Source organism: Marmota flaviventris, chromosome 9 (assembly GCF_047511675.1).
Source record: "Marmota flaviventris isolate mMarFla1 chromosome 9, mMarFla1.hap1, whole genome shotgun sequence".
Taxonomy (NCBI): domain Eukaryota; kingdom Metazoa; phylum Chordata; class Mammalia; order Rodentia; family Sciuridae; genus Marmota; species Marmota flaviventris.
Genome location: NC_092506.1, coordinates 104,600,358 through 104,614,349, shown reverse-complemented (window position 1 = coordinate 104,614,349; position 13,992 = coordinate 104,600,358). Strand labels below are relative to the sequence as shown.

General features: G+C 49.8%; 1 protein-coding gene across 1 annotated transcript in view; it reads right to left on the bottom strand.

The window, feature by feature from the left end:
• The window catches only part of Pou2f3 (POU class 2 homeobox 3), a 79,378-nt gene extending 71,644 nt beyond the window's left edge, over window positions 1-7,734 (bottom strand). Inside the window, exons 1-2 of the mRNA XM_027930664.3 lie at window positions 7,707-7,734; window positions 1,352-1,420 (exon numbers count right to left, since the gene is read on the bottom strand). Of these exons, the coding sequence (XP_027786465.1) occupies window positions 1,352-1,420; window positions 7,707-7,734 (97 nt within the window). The remainder of the gene's footprint in view (window positions 1-1,351; window positions 1,421-7,706) is intronic.
• Between the last annotated feature and the right edge of the window lie 6,258 nt (window positions 7,735-13,992).

Sequence of the window (13,992 nt, the reverse complement as noted above, 5' to 3'; positions counted from 1 at the left end):
ATGTAGCTCAGTGGTAAACTTCCCCTGGGTTTAATCCCCAATCCCCAGTACATACCCCAGATTGTAGCTACCTGTAGTTATATGTGTACTGCATGCAAGTAGACACTATTTCAATAATAATTTGGAGAACAGAAAAGCTTATGGAAAATGCATCTTGCAGATGAACCTCCAAGGCTTCCCAACTATCTTGTCTCTGATCCCAGGTCTTTCAGCTTCAAGAATGGAACTAGAGGATTCCAGAAGACTTGAAAAAGACTTTAGCTTTAGGGGACATTGATTCTCTTCTAATTTCTATGTCTCTAATGATCCAGATGAAAGGCTAATTGAGGTCTTGTTGGGATGCTATTAAAATTATTTGGTGGAGTTACAATTTCTACTTATCTTTCTGTAAGTTCTCTTTAATTACATAGAGTTTTCAAACCAAAGCTTGGGTTATGGAGGGAAAAGGAAGAGAGCTGTGAAACTTTCTTCCCAATCTTTTCTGTCTCCTTTCTTTTCTAAAATAAAGTAAAATTATCTCTAGGTATCAAGTCCTTCTCTCTGAGCATATTTACCATCCACACACACTCTATTTGGAAGGGAACATTTGTGCATGGGCTTCTTTGATTAGTTTCTTAAGGACTGTTAAGCTGGGTGTGATGGTGCATGCCTGTAATCCCAGCAATTTAGGAGGCTGAGGTAGGAAGATCACAAGTTCAGGGTCAGGCTGGGCAATTTTGGAAACCCTGTCTCTAAATAAATAAATAAATAAATAATAAAGGGTTGGGGATGTAGCTCAGTGGTAAAACACTCCTGGGTTCAATCTCCAGTACCAATACGTACAAATATTAAATGCATAAAGAAATAAGGACTATTGAGAAATATGGGGCTAAAAGACCCTGGTTCCATCTACCAAAAGAAGTCTCTACCTTAAGTTAGTCAGTGGCAACTGGAAACACAGCCTGCTGCTTCTATCCATGTTGGACTGGCATCTCAAAATGAATCACAGGTCTGAGGGTCTAGCTTAGTGGTACAGCACTTGCCTAGCATGTGCAAGGCCCCTGACACCCATCCCCAACACTGAAAAAGGGAATTGCCCTCCTAACTTTTTTGACTTGGTTTTGTTTTCTTAAGAATCTGGCTCTTTCCTGACTTCATTACAGAGGTTTGTTCCAGTGAGACCAGTATCTGGGTCTGGAACAAACCTCTGTAAAAGCTCCAGGGTCCCATTTCAGATCACAGAGAATCTCCTTGCTTTCTAAGACTGGATGAAAGACCAAGCAAGAACAGACATTACCCTGCTGGACATTTTCCAACAACTTCCTCCCATACCCTGCTTGCCTGTTCCATCCCCAGAAGAGAAGCCCCTTACCTGGTTCCACGTGGCTGAGAGCACCTCGAGCGTCAGTGGAATCTGCTACATCCCCACTCATCTTGATATCTGCAGAGAAAACACAACTGATTTTAATAACAGGTCACAATTTTTCTTGCTATGACATATGTGGCTTTAACTAAACAGCAAAGATGAATGTATAATTACAACAACCATCAGACTTTCAAATTCCTGATTCCCGAACATACAATCATTAGAATATTCATAAGCTTAGGGGCACAAATCCCCTCCTCCCGTGCCTGCCTCCTCTCCTTGTCTTCCTCCCCCTCTCCATTGCTATTGCAGGGTCTCACCTTTTGCATCATTGCTACTTCCTTCTACCACCAAGACTCAGTTGGCAAAAATGTAACAAGGGGAGGGGCATTGAGGTAGGGTGCGGAGCCCTTCCCATTCCCAACCTTCATTTTCTTTGGGATTTGGGAGATTTGTTTTATTTCTTCAAAGTAGCACCAGAAATCTCTCTCCTCCCTGCCCTGCTCTACCCAGGAAGGTACCTGTGAACAAAAGTTTACCCATCTCATCTTAGGTCCCCAGTTCTCTGCCTAACTCAGAGATCAGTGCACCCTCTAGGGATCAAACCCTAGCTCCTGTGTCACTCGTGTTGAAGATCCTGTTCTTTGGAGACCCTTACCTTTTCTTCTACTCCTTCAACTTGCTCAGTGAGAAAGGGGTGGCAGTGTGTCACTGCCCTGCTGAGAAAACATACCTACACAGGGCCCCATTATCAGCCCCCCAAGCCTGGCTGGTCTGGCCTCTCCCGCCCTGCTTCATTTTAATAAATTAAACATTTACCCATAACAGTCAGCTGCCACCACCTATGAGGCCCCTAAGTCTCCTCCCGGGTCAGCAGAGGCAAGGAAAGAGGCAACTTTGAACTAACTCTCTGGACTCCTCTCCTTATTAAACCACCCAAATACTGAAGCTATTAAAGACAGAAGAATATTTTATTCAAATCAGGGTGACCCCCCCTTTCACCCTCACCCTCTTCTCTAGGGCAGCACTTTAACTCTTTCAAACCTGATAGTCTTGGTGAGCCAATTTGCATAGTCGGCTCCCCAGCCAATCCCACTCAAGAAGGCAGCCTTAATTTGCATCAGGTAATCAGACAGTTGGCAGTCTGGATGTCTGAGGTCTGGAGATGATCAGAATGAGGGGAAAGGCTGGACTTCTGCCTCAGGAAAAGAGGGGAGAAAGCCTATGTTTTTAAAGGGCAGTGATTGTGTGTGGCTCTGGCAGAGATTTACACCTGCTGGGTGTTGTGACTGAGGTACCAAGCACGATGGGAAGAAGGGGAGTCAAGAACACTCCAGGAGTCAGTGGGGGGGGGACTAAGACGACCCTAGAAGTTCTATGAGACCTGTCGATTGAATGAGAACTCCTTGGTAAATACTTGGTGCTCCATGAAGCCCTCCCCAGCATTGGGGATGCACTTAGTGGAGACCCTGCAACCATATGGACCTCCTGGGCATTGCACCTGGACATTTCTTGAGCCTGACTTCAGTCCTTCCTGCTTCGATTTCAAGCTGTACTGTCTGCCATGCATGAGCATGCAGAACGATCAGTGTGAGACACCTGAACTTATCTGCAAAGGGCCTGTGTGGTTGCTCACTTCTGCTCCAACGGAGAAGTGGGCTTCACTTTTTCCCCCACCTCTGCAGTGCTGGTGATCCCTGGAACCTGGGCATTGCCCAACATAGACCTGAGCTCATACTGCACTGGGGGGATTCTTCAACAGGGTTGAGAAAACCCCACAATCAGAGACTGCCTGGAAGGCACAGGGTGGAAGTTCTCTCCCTTTGCTGGTTTTAACCTGCTTCAGTAGAGCTGGGAGTCAGAGCAGGAATCTGGGCGTCAGACAAATCTGGGTTTAATCCCTGGCCCATCACTCATTAGCTGGGGGACTCTAGATACATATGTGAATGACAATTTTCTCATCTAAATAAAAAAAGGGGGATAATGAAAAATACCTCCCAGGGTTATTGTGAGAATTAAATGAAATAATGAATAAAAACAAAGTAAGCACCTAATAAAAACACTAATCCAACAGACACTGACTTAGCCCTTCCTCTCTGGCCTCCTTGTCCTGCCCCTCTCTCAGCCTCCTTCCCATTATCAGAAACAGCTTTGGTTTTCTGTCTTGGCAACTTTGTAACTTGTTCTTGACCTAAGGATCATTAACATCCTCCAAATTCTGCCTTCATAGGAGAAGTGTTCAAGGGGACAGGGAAAGGTTGAGAGGCAGGGAAGCCGGGGTGATGATCAGAGTCTCTGAATCAACTTATTTCAAACTCCTGCCTTTAAAAGGAAACTCTCTGAGCTAAGCCAGAATATTATACTTGTAACCCAAACTCTTCCAACACCCATTCCCTATATCACTTTTAAGTATACCCAGAGCCTTTCTCATTCATCTTTTAAGTTAGCTTGAACTTTAGTTTTTAATGTCTAAAGGTCAGTTTTGAAGGCATCAGAAGACCCTCCACTCTGCCAGGGCTCTGCAACATCATAGTACTTTAGGCTTGGACAGGGATTTGAGTCTGCTTGGAGGGACAAGGCAAGATGACCTGTAAAACCTCTCCTTCAGTCCCATAGGATGCTAAGATACCCAGAACCTGTTCTTGTTGGGTAGGAGGCTGAGGCTGATGGGTGGGACAAGCGCTTGGGTCTCAGCCTAAAAATGGGCCAACACCGAAACTCGCTGGGACGCTTAACCCTTCACCTGTTGAACAGCACTTGCCAGGAGGCAGTGAGAGAGGTGTGGGGTGGGGCCAGGATTCTCTGTGTTCTTATCTCAGCCCTACTGAGTAGGCTCCTTGCCATTACTCCCTTCCCTGGGGAGGCTCAGCTGTGCTGTGTAAGAGCCCAGACCCTCATCTGCCTTAGCCAGCACCATCATGCCCTAAAGCTGCCCTAGACCTCCCTGAGCTGTGGCCTTGAAGGAGAAGCCCCTCCTTAAAATCTGTGAATGGGAAGGAAAGCCCCAGAGGCATTCTTCCCCCAGGTTGCTGGCTGTTAACAGGCCGAGTGACCACAGTGCCCAGAAAACCTCCTGGGACAAGGTTACTCTAGGAAAGCAGAAGCCCAACATGTCTCACTTGGTACCCATTTTCATGTCATTGGAAAGGACTGAATCTTCTACCTGGATCCTCCCTCATAAGCTGTTGGGAGTGCTTCTACCAGGGAAATTTTAAGGAACCTGCCAGTCCCACTTCTGAGCTAGCCAAAGCCCCAACTCTCCCCTGGAGGAGATTCCTTCTCTCTTCTTTTCTCTCCCATAATCAGGCCATATGACCCACATGTCATTCCTGAGTTCTAACTGACTTTGAGATGCTCAACCCCTCTTTCCCAACCCTGATGGTGAATAGCTCACAGACAGAAGCGCAGAAACAGACACACACCCTGGAGCTAACCAGGTATTCCCCCTCTGCTGGATTCTAACCATTTCTCCCTGTCCTTCCCTCCATAGCTGACTGACTGGTCTCACAGCCTGTTTTTGGCCTAAGAGTGGGGTGCCCCTCCTTGGCTGGGAGCCCCTGTGTCTGGTGGCCTCTTGCCTACTCAGGTCTTAGTGTTCCTATATGAGAGATAGTTTGTAAAGTACAAAGTGCTAAAGCTCCAAGCAAACCTGAGTCATGGCTTGCACACAGGTTATCAGAGAAAGAAGACGGCACTGACTCAGGGGCTACAGACCTAGTGGAGCTGTGTGAACCGACCAGGGGTCAGGCTATGCCCTCGACTGTGTGCTCTTATTCTGCTTCCTTCCCTCATCTAAAATGTCCTAGTAAATCAATCAAGGAGGAGGTCCCAGGCCCCAGGACTAGCAATTCACAGGGGAAGTCCTTTTTATCAAGGATCACCAGGATACTGGATCATTATGGTGGGAAAAACATGGTACTCGAGAGAGACTAACTTTCTACAAAGAGAATCCTAAAGAACCTTAGAGAGGGGCCCATAATATGACAATGCATAGAGGGAAGAGGGACCCCCACATGCACAGCAGGGCCCATTCAGAAAGGCCCTACAAAGATGACCTTGAACTGAAAAATCCACCAAGAAAACCCAATCAAAAACTGCACAGAAAGTTTCAAATTGAGGGACCCATTGGAGGTGCCCTGAAGGGAAACTAGATAGCTCAGAAGAGCCAAGACTAAGAACTATTACAGGGTGGCCCAACAGCCCTGAGGGGAGATGGACTGAAAAATGAGCAGCGAGTGACCATAGAGAGATGAACCTGCCCCAAGGTGGAGGACGTCTTTGTGCCTGGCATCCTGGCCATCAGGAGAAGGGGGTGAAGCTGTTGTCTGGGAAGCTTCAGCCCAGAGCTGGCTCCAGGGGAAGCCATGGGGGCTTGGGCCTCTCTTCCACCTCACTTCCTCTCCCGCCATCCACTAGACACTCTTAACCCCTAAGCTGCTTCCCTACCAGGTCCCAGCTGTCCCACCTCCTCCCATTTCCCCAGAACAGGAGCTTCCAGTAGATGAGGAGGTGGAAAACCCCCAGGAAGTCTCTGATCTTGGTCCTGAAGAACTCCCCACCAGCTCCAGGGGCCTACCTTTGTAGGAGTCTTGTTCCTATTTGAACCCTGGCCTTCTCAGCAGGAAGCAGAAGAAGGAAAAACAGCTGTCTAGGGGATCTGCTCCAGGCACCCCCCACCCCTGAGGTCGAAACCACAGGGTCTGGAAACAGACTTTTCTCAGATACTGGATGACACCCAGCTGGATGGTTCCTTCAGTCTCACCTAGGCCTTCCTGGCACGTCCTGGGGAGCCACTGAATATCAACCCTCTCTGCCAGCCAGCCTTTCACTCAGGCCTGCTGGGAAACAGTGCTTGAGGAAGTGAGCTCCCCAGCTCCCCTGAGTATCCACTGCCACTTGTTTTCAGGATTGGTAGGACCCAGAAAGGGCCTTCAGCCTGCTCTTTTCCTTAGGGTGGGTCAGGAGTTGCCTCCTCCTCCTCCTCACTATTCTTCGAGAAAGGAGTGCAAGCAAAAAACGAAACCCTTAGCAACCTTGAAATTCTAAATAAAGATCACTTGGTCCTGGCCACTTTGAGACAAGGTGCTGGGTTTGAAGTGACCAAGCCAAGTACAGATTTCTCCCACAACCCCTACCCCCCACCTCCAGTACTGGGGACAGAACCCATGGGCACTTTACCACTGAGCTACATCCACAGTCCTTTCTTTTTATTGTATTTTATTTTGAGATAGGGTCTCACTAAGTTGCCAAGGTGGGCCTCGAACTGGTGATTCTCCTGCCACACTCTCCGTAGTCACTGAGATTACAGGTATGCACCACGGCACCTGGCAAGTCAGATAGTTTTCTTCACTTTGTTATTTGCTCACCGCTCACCCTCACCCTCAACCTCACCCCCAAGCCCAACCCACTGTCCCAGCATAGCTGTGGAATAGGGATCAGCGGGGTAAATGGAGGGATCATGGTTCACTCTATGCCCATGTTCATTCACTCAGGGAAAATGGACTCCTGGCAATGGTTTTCCACGTCCTGCGTGCCCAGCCTCAGGAAAGGAGGTCATGGGACATGGGACCCAGAGGATGTAAATGTCACCACCCCCTCTGGCACACAGGCCCATCATGCACCTAGCCTAGAGCACAGCAAAGACCTGCAGAGCATGTGAGTGGGCACACCTCCCACACTTGCAGACACACCTGGAATGCATGTGCAAGTATTTTCAGTCCCCACAACATTCCACTTCTAGGGTCTGCTCCACCACGTCTTCCAGGACACATGGGGACAGGTAAATATTCCTCCGAGACACACACACAGATACATGCTTGCACAAGCCCTAATCAATACACGTGCAGTATGGCACATGCCCCCAGGTGTGCCTCTATAATTGCCCCACCCCACCCACTTCTTCTAAGCCTCCCCCAACAAATGCCCACTTTGCCTCCATTTCACATAGGTGCCCGGACACCAAAGGTGTAGCATGTGGATACACGTATTTTCTTCACGTATACACTCCCAGGTCCACACCCCTGGCTGAGGGAGCGAACCACCCATCTCCTGCCACATCATGGGACTATAGCAATTCAGCACACCCAAGTCCCTTGCAATGCCGGCTCCCCAGGTCTGGGGCTTCACGAGTGCCCCACGCCCTCACCCTCTTTCTTTTCCAAGGTTCCTTATCCCAGACTTATTCCCTTTAGTTCCCCAGACAGCAACCCACTCCCGCCCCAAGACGACCCGCTATCCACACTGCCCTCTCCTGGCCGCTGGGGAATAAGTCCCCCTCCCGCCCCCGTCGCCCCCTGGTGTCCCTCTCCTTCACCCCTTTCCGCGCGCAGTGACACCTGTCAGAACTCCCTCCGCCCCTCACCTGGGTGCGCGGACTCCAGATTCACCATCCTGCCCCAGGCGGGGCCAAAGCCAGTGCCTCCCCAGGCCCCTCGCGTCTGCCCCAGCCGGGCTCCCTGGGAAGCCAGGGTCTCCTTCCTCCCGCCCCCGGCCGCCGCTGCCGCGGGAGCCGCTGCCGGAGCCGTCGCCACAGCCGTCGCGCGCTCCGCTGCTCCGGCCCGGCCAGCACTCGGCGCGGCCTGGATTGCCACACTCCCCAGGTGAGCACGCGGCGCGGGGCGGGGGCCGCTGGCCACGCCCCCTGGCAGGGCCCCCGCGCCTGGCCTTGGGCCTATGCAAAGCAGCATTTGCATACGGGGGAGCGGGGGGCCTGGCGAGGGGGTCTGGGTGCTGCCGGGGCGGGTCCGACCCTGCAGAACACCTGTCTGCCGGGACCCGGCTTGGCGGCCCCTCCCCACCACACCCGCAGCGGTCCAGCGCGCCCTTTTTAGGAACTCTGCGGGGGTATCCAGCCGGGCCTGAGCTTCTGTCTGGACAGGCTCCCAAAGAGTAAGCCTGCGAGGAACCTGGAGTATTTGGAGAAGCCTTGCGGGTGTTCTGGAAAGAATCTGGTGTTGGAATCCTTCCTTTCAAGCGCTTCCCAGCTGCGGTATGGGACAGGCTCTTCACCTCCCTGAACTTATGTTACTCATTGGTAAAACCGGGCAGGGACAGAGCAAAATGGGCATCTATGTGGGTTAAGCAGGTGTCCAAGCTCACCTAGTCCCCAATGCTCTCGCTCAATATTGTGGGACTTGGATGGCCCCCAGCTTATTATCACATTTTCCAGTGGAGGACAATTGCCCCTTGCCTGCCATTCCCTGCCCCCAGGTTTCAGGTTGCTGTGAGACTCTATGAGAAATGGATGTGGAGATTATATGCCAGTGCTGGGGGGTTGTGGTGACAGCCACTTTCCAAAGCTTGTGACTTGTCCAATGGTACAGGATTCCCCAGTAACAGAGTCTGGCTGGAATCAGGTCTCTGGACTCCCATTCTAGTCTCTTTGCAGCACCCATCATAAACTCATTGCCCAAGACCCCACCCATCCTCTTTCCTCCTCTCTTCAGGGGCCAATAAATGATTCCAAGGAAAAGGGACCACCTGCATGAAAGTTCAGAAAGACACGTGCAATCAGGAGGATAAGGCCCCGCCTTACTTTCCAGAGGACACCCTATCAACCTCCCATCACCTTACTGCCAAGGTCTATTTTCTGCTCACAGAGCAGGTCCTGGGCTTTTCTGCCTCTAGGCCTTGTTTACAACGTTCTTTTCTCCTGGAATGTACACCCTGATAATTCCTAATACAATACCGAGCATTTATTGCGCTTTCACTATGTGCCCCGCATGGTGCTGACCAACAGTTTAAGGCATCTTTGATACCTTTAGATCTCATTTAGTGCACATAACCAGTAAATTGTACCATTATTATTTCCATTACAGATGGAAAAAATGAGGTGTCAGAAGCTTGACTTCCCATGTTACGCAGTCAGTGTGGGAGCTCCTGACCTAAAAGCACTGCTGTCTACTCCGTCTGCCCACCATTCATATGTCCCCTCCTTTTAAAGTAGAACGTGATCTGATCTTTTTCTGAATTACTAGGATATTTCAATGTTCTTAATAGCCTTTGTGGAGTGTTATGTGAGTCTCTCCTTAGGCTACCTCCTGGCTGTTCATTTTATTGCCCCTCTTCCAAGTACCTAGAACACTGTTGGGCACATACCAGGCATTAGAAGGTGTTTAGTGCCCAGCAGCTGAGGCAGAATGACAGCAAGTTTGAGGCCAGCCTGGGCAAGTTAGCGAGACTCTGTCCCAAAATAAAATAAAAAGGGCTGGGGATGTAGCTCCGTGGTAGAGCACACTTGGGTTCAATAGCCAACACTGCAAGAAAAATAAAATTTTGAAAGAGACAAAAGATGTTCAGTGGGTGTTGCCAGAGTCCTGGAGGAACAGGAAATGCTTAAGTGCTTCTGCATAGCACCAGTCTTGTCCACCTCTCCTGTCCTGGAAAGAAGAGAGGGATCTTCTTTTTGTTCCTTCTGGTTCTTATTAGGGGAAGAGATCAGCAAAGACTTCTTGGAGGCTCAAGTGACCCCAGGGGTCCCTGTAAGGACACTCTTAGCCTTTGTCCCTTCCTTCCCTCCCCACTATCCTCCTTTCCCTCCCCTCCCCCACTTCATGTTTGGTCCCTTCCCTGAGGTCCATGTCTTATCTACAACTGCACTCACCTGCCATGGTCCTAGAAAAAGGCCTGCCTGAAGTTAATATACCCCAGTATACTTGTGATTTCCATATCTCTATTTGCATATCATTTGCATGGCTATGTGCACCTAGGGTCTAGTTTTCTGACACCCTATCTGGGACCTGTTGCACTTTTCCATGTGCAAAGTCACATATTTTTCTTCTTGGGTTTAGTTTTCCAGAAGCCAGAGAAACTGGTATCTGATGATGTTCAAAGGTCTCTGGGGCTCCAGCAACCTGGAATTCTGAGGGGTGAGAATAAGGGGAGATAGAGTTCTTGGGGAGGGGGACACTGAGAAAGAGATAGGCACTTGCAAGTCTACAGTTGGAAGCAAACCTTTGGGTTTCAAACATGGGGCAGGGAGCTAGGAAGATGGGAGGGATGGGGTCAGGGTGGTGAGAGTGGCAGGTATTACCTCAGGTTCAGCCATTCACTCATTCATTTCAATAAATATTGGTTAAGTGCTTCCTACATGCCAAGAACTGTGCCACAATTGAACACGTGCTGTCTTTTTTAGTCAGCACAAATTTACAAGGAAAGTACGATCATTAGACCCCTTTTATAGACAAGGAAACTGAGGTTCAGGGAGGTTAACAGTGGATGGCAAGGTTGGGATTTAGAAGCAGACAGTGCTTTAATCTTGCCCTGCAGCTTCTGAGCCTTCCCTTCTCTTCCCTTCCTTTTATTATCATATAACTTGAAGAACCTAGATATCATCTGCCCCCGTCTCACAGAACCTGAGGCCCAGAGCAAGAGGGACTTGCCCCAGGTCACAGACCTAGTGGAAGGCTGAACAGAGGACCACCCCTTTTTCCCTGCTTGTGCATTTCCTGGGTCTTGAAAGTCTGTGTGTGTGTGTGTGTGTGTGATGTGTGTGTGTATGGAGCCAGAGAGAGACAATTTCTATTCCCTCTTTCTCTGATTCGCTTAATAATCATTTTAATTAGATGAACTGAATTGCAAGTGTGAAAGACCCCTTATCCCCCCACTCCTCTTTCCCAGCACAGTAGTCTCCATGAAACCAGATTTCTGAGTTCTGGGCTGGTGGGGAAGCTGCCCCCCCAGGCCTAATAACTCCAAGGAACTGTTAGCTCTGCAGAGGAAAAGCTGTGGGGAAGAGAGAGATAGGAGGCTGCCTGGAAGTTAAAAAGGAACAGAGGAAAGAGAGGGAAAAGAAGCAAAGACAGGAAATTTCAGTGCCTTTGGACATCAAAAGAGTGATATGCAAATGAAATGCAAATACAGTGCAAATTACTGCTCCCTCCTTAACCCCACCCTCTCTCAACAGCTGGAGGAGTTTTTCAGAGAGTAGCCAAAGTTTTACACAGGGACACAGTAGTTCTGAAATGGTGATCCACTCTGATCCCTATCCAGGTCCTCTGGGACCTTCTGGTGTGACATCTGACCCTACTGTGGGGGAGTCACAAACTCCCCCCAGGCTTTATTTCCCCTTGAGCATAGGATCAGCTTCTTTTGTTTCAAGGCCAAAAGAATGTAAGAGCTGGGGTTCCCCTTCCCACCACGAGGGCTGGAAATGACCTTAACCTGGAGAGTATGATGGCAGAAGGGAGATGGCCATGGCCCTGTTTCTCCCTCTGTGGGCAAAAGTGGCCATCTGGTCTGCAGGCCTGCTCACACTCCCATTTCCTGTCATGTCAGCTGGATTGAGTTGTCAGGGCTGGGAGAGGGAGGAGAAAGAGGAGTCCTGGAAGGCCACCAAGCAACAAGTACCTTCTAGCTTCTTCTATCTGCCAGATAGGCCATGCGGACCAGAGTGTGGGGATGCAGGGTGGGGGGTCACTCCCTGCCTTGGGGCAATCAGAGCAAGTGGATCCAAGCTCAGACTTCCCTCCAAAAAGCAGATATAAAAAGGTAGAGGCCAGGAAGAACTTCCAGGTGTTTTGAATCATACCTGGAAACCTGATGGCATCAGCGCCAGGAGGCTTATTGCAGAAGGTTGGCAAAGGGGTTAGTGCCAGGGTGACAAAATGAGAGGTGTTCTGGGAACCAGGATAAAGCGATTGCGTCTGGGGAGTGGACAGAAAAGTATGCGGGAGTCAGGATACAGAGCTATTCCCTGTTCTGATGTCCCTGGTGCTGAGACCCCGCCTCTCTGCATCTCCATGCCAGTACCTGGCCTTCACCCATGGCCATTTTGCCCTTGAAGTTTTGGAATAATAGGTGAAAATAATATGGCTCTGTTTTCCAGTCAACATTATTATTATTATTATTTTACCTTGAATTCAGCATTGAGCCTGAGCTAGACCTTCCTAATTGCACCTTCAGCAGAGCCCTTTCCTGGCTCTCAGCCCACACTTCAGGCCAGGTAGGCCCCCTCAGGTTTCTGTCCATCTGCACATTCAGCGCAAGTCTAGGCCCAGCGCGCCCTCTGGTGGCAATCCATTCATGTGATCCTGACTTTTTGCACCCCTACCTATAAAGCTGGAGAGGTCTCCACCCAGGAATGCACCTGTGGCTGGGGGAACCCTAGGTGAGGACCCCAGGTTCAGGCAAGCAGGAGATATTGACTTCTATATTCAGATCACTGTATGGTCTCCAGTCCCTGCTGCCCACCAGAGGCTGGGCCTCCACAGAACCCCGCTGGTATCAGTAGGCTTGGTTCGGCTTAGTTGACACAGAGACAGGAGCCCCCAGCTGTCTGTCCTGTAACTGGACACCTCTGCCATTAACATGTCATACCTCTCCACTGCCCTTGAGCTGCTGGGCTGCATGCCTGCCCTGCACCCACACACAAAGGGGATCAGCAGCCATTTATTCATCCATCCAAAGTTGAACTGAGTACACACTAGAGCTAGGAGCAGGGAATGTAATGAAAATTGCCCCTGCCCCCGGGAAGATCCATCTGTTGGTACTTGTGGGCCAGTGAGCACATCCCTCATTCTTTGACACCTCCCCTACTGGGAAGTGGAGGGTGCTAGGGGGACCTGCTGTGGCGCAAACCTTGCCCAAATCTGGTGGTGGGCATCAGGAAGGGCTTTCTGGAGGAAGAAACATCTAAGCTGAGATCCTAGCTAAGAGGGGAGGGAGTGATACACACAAAGAGAGCCCCTGACACACCAGAGGGTGCATGGATGTCCGGGCACTACAGGGAAGGACTGTGTATGCGACGTGGAAAAGCAGGAATGGTGAGGTGGTGACAGTTCTGCAGGGAGGACCACGAACCTGCTGTGACTTGGACAGGTGGAGATAGTTCACTGATGCCACTACCAGCTGTCTGTGACACACATCACGGCCAATTGCAGCACAGCCTTGAGTCCCACATTGGGAAGTGTTGAGAGGAGGCTGTGACGGAGCCGGGAGAAGCAGGACGGAGGTGGAGAGGAACTTGGGTTTGAGGCATATTTAATGTTGTTCTTAAGATGGGAAAGAGTCCAATACTGCCAGGCAGGGCTGATGGAAAGGAGGTAGGGAAGAGAGAAGTAGAAGAGGAAGAGGGGATGGTATTCCAGAGAAGTAGGTCCCCAAGTAAGGGGCTGGGATTCAGATCCTGAGGGTGGGGGAGAAGGGACACTTCTCCCATTACAGGAGAGACTTCTGGACAGGCCAGAGTGGATGAAGGTCAGAGAGAGGTGCAGTATCCCAGCCTTCTGCTCTCTGTGATGAAGGAAAGAAGGGAGCTAGCCGAGCATGGTGGCGTACACCTGTAATCCCAGCAATTTGGGAGGCTGAAGTAGGAAGATCATAAGTTCAAAACCAGCCTCAACAACTTAGTGAGGCCCTAAGCAATTTAGTGAGAACCTATATTAAAAAAATAAAAAGGTATAGGGATGTGGCTCAATGGTCAAGTGCCACTGGGTTCAATCCCTAGTTAAAAAAAAAAAAGAAAAAAGAAAGAAGTGAGCTAAGAATAGATCATCATGTGAAGAGAGAGCACCTACAAATGGGAGAAAATCTTTTCTACCTGCAGCTCAGAGCATTAATCTCTGGGATATGTAAAGAACTCCAAAAATTTAACACACACACACACACACACACATACATACAATCAAATAATGCAATCAATAAAACAG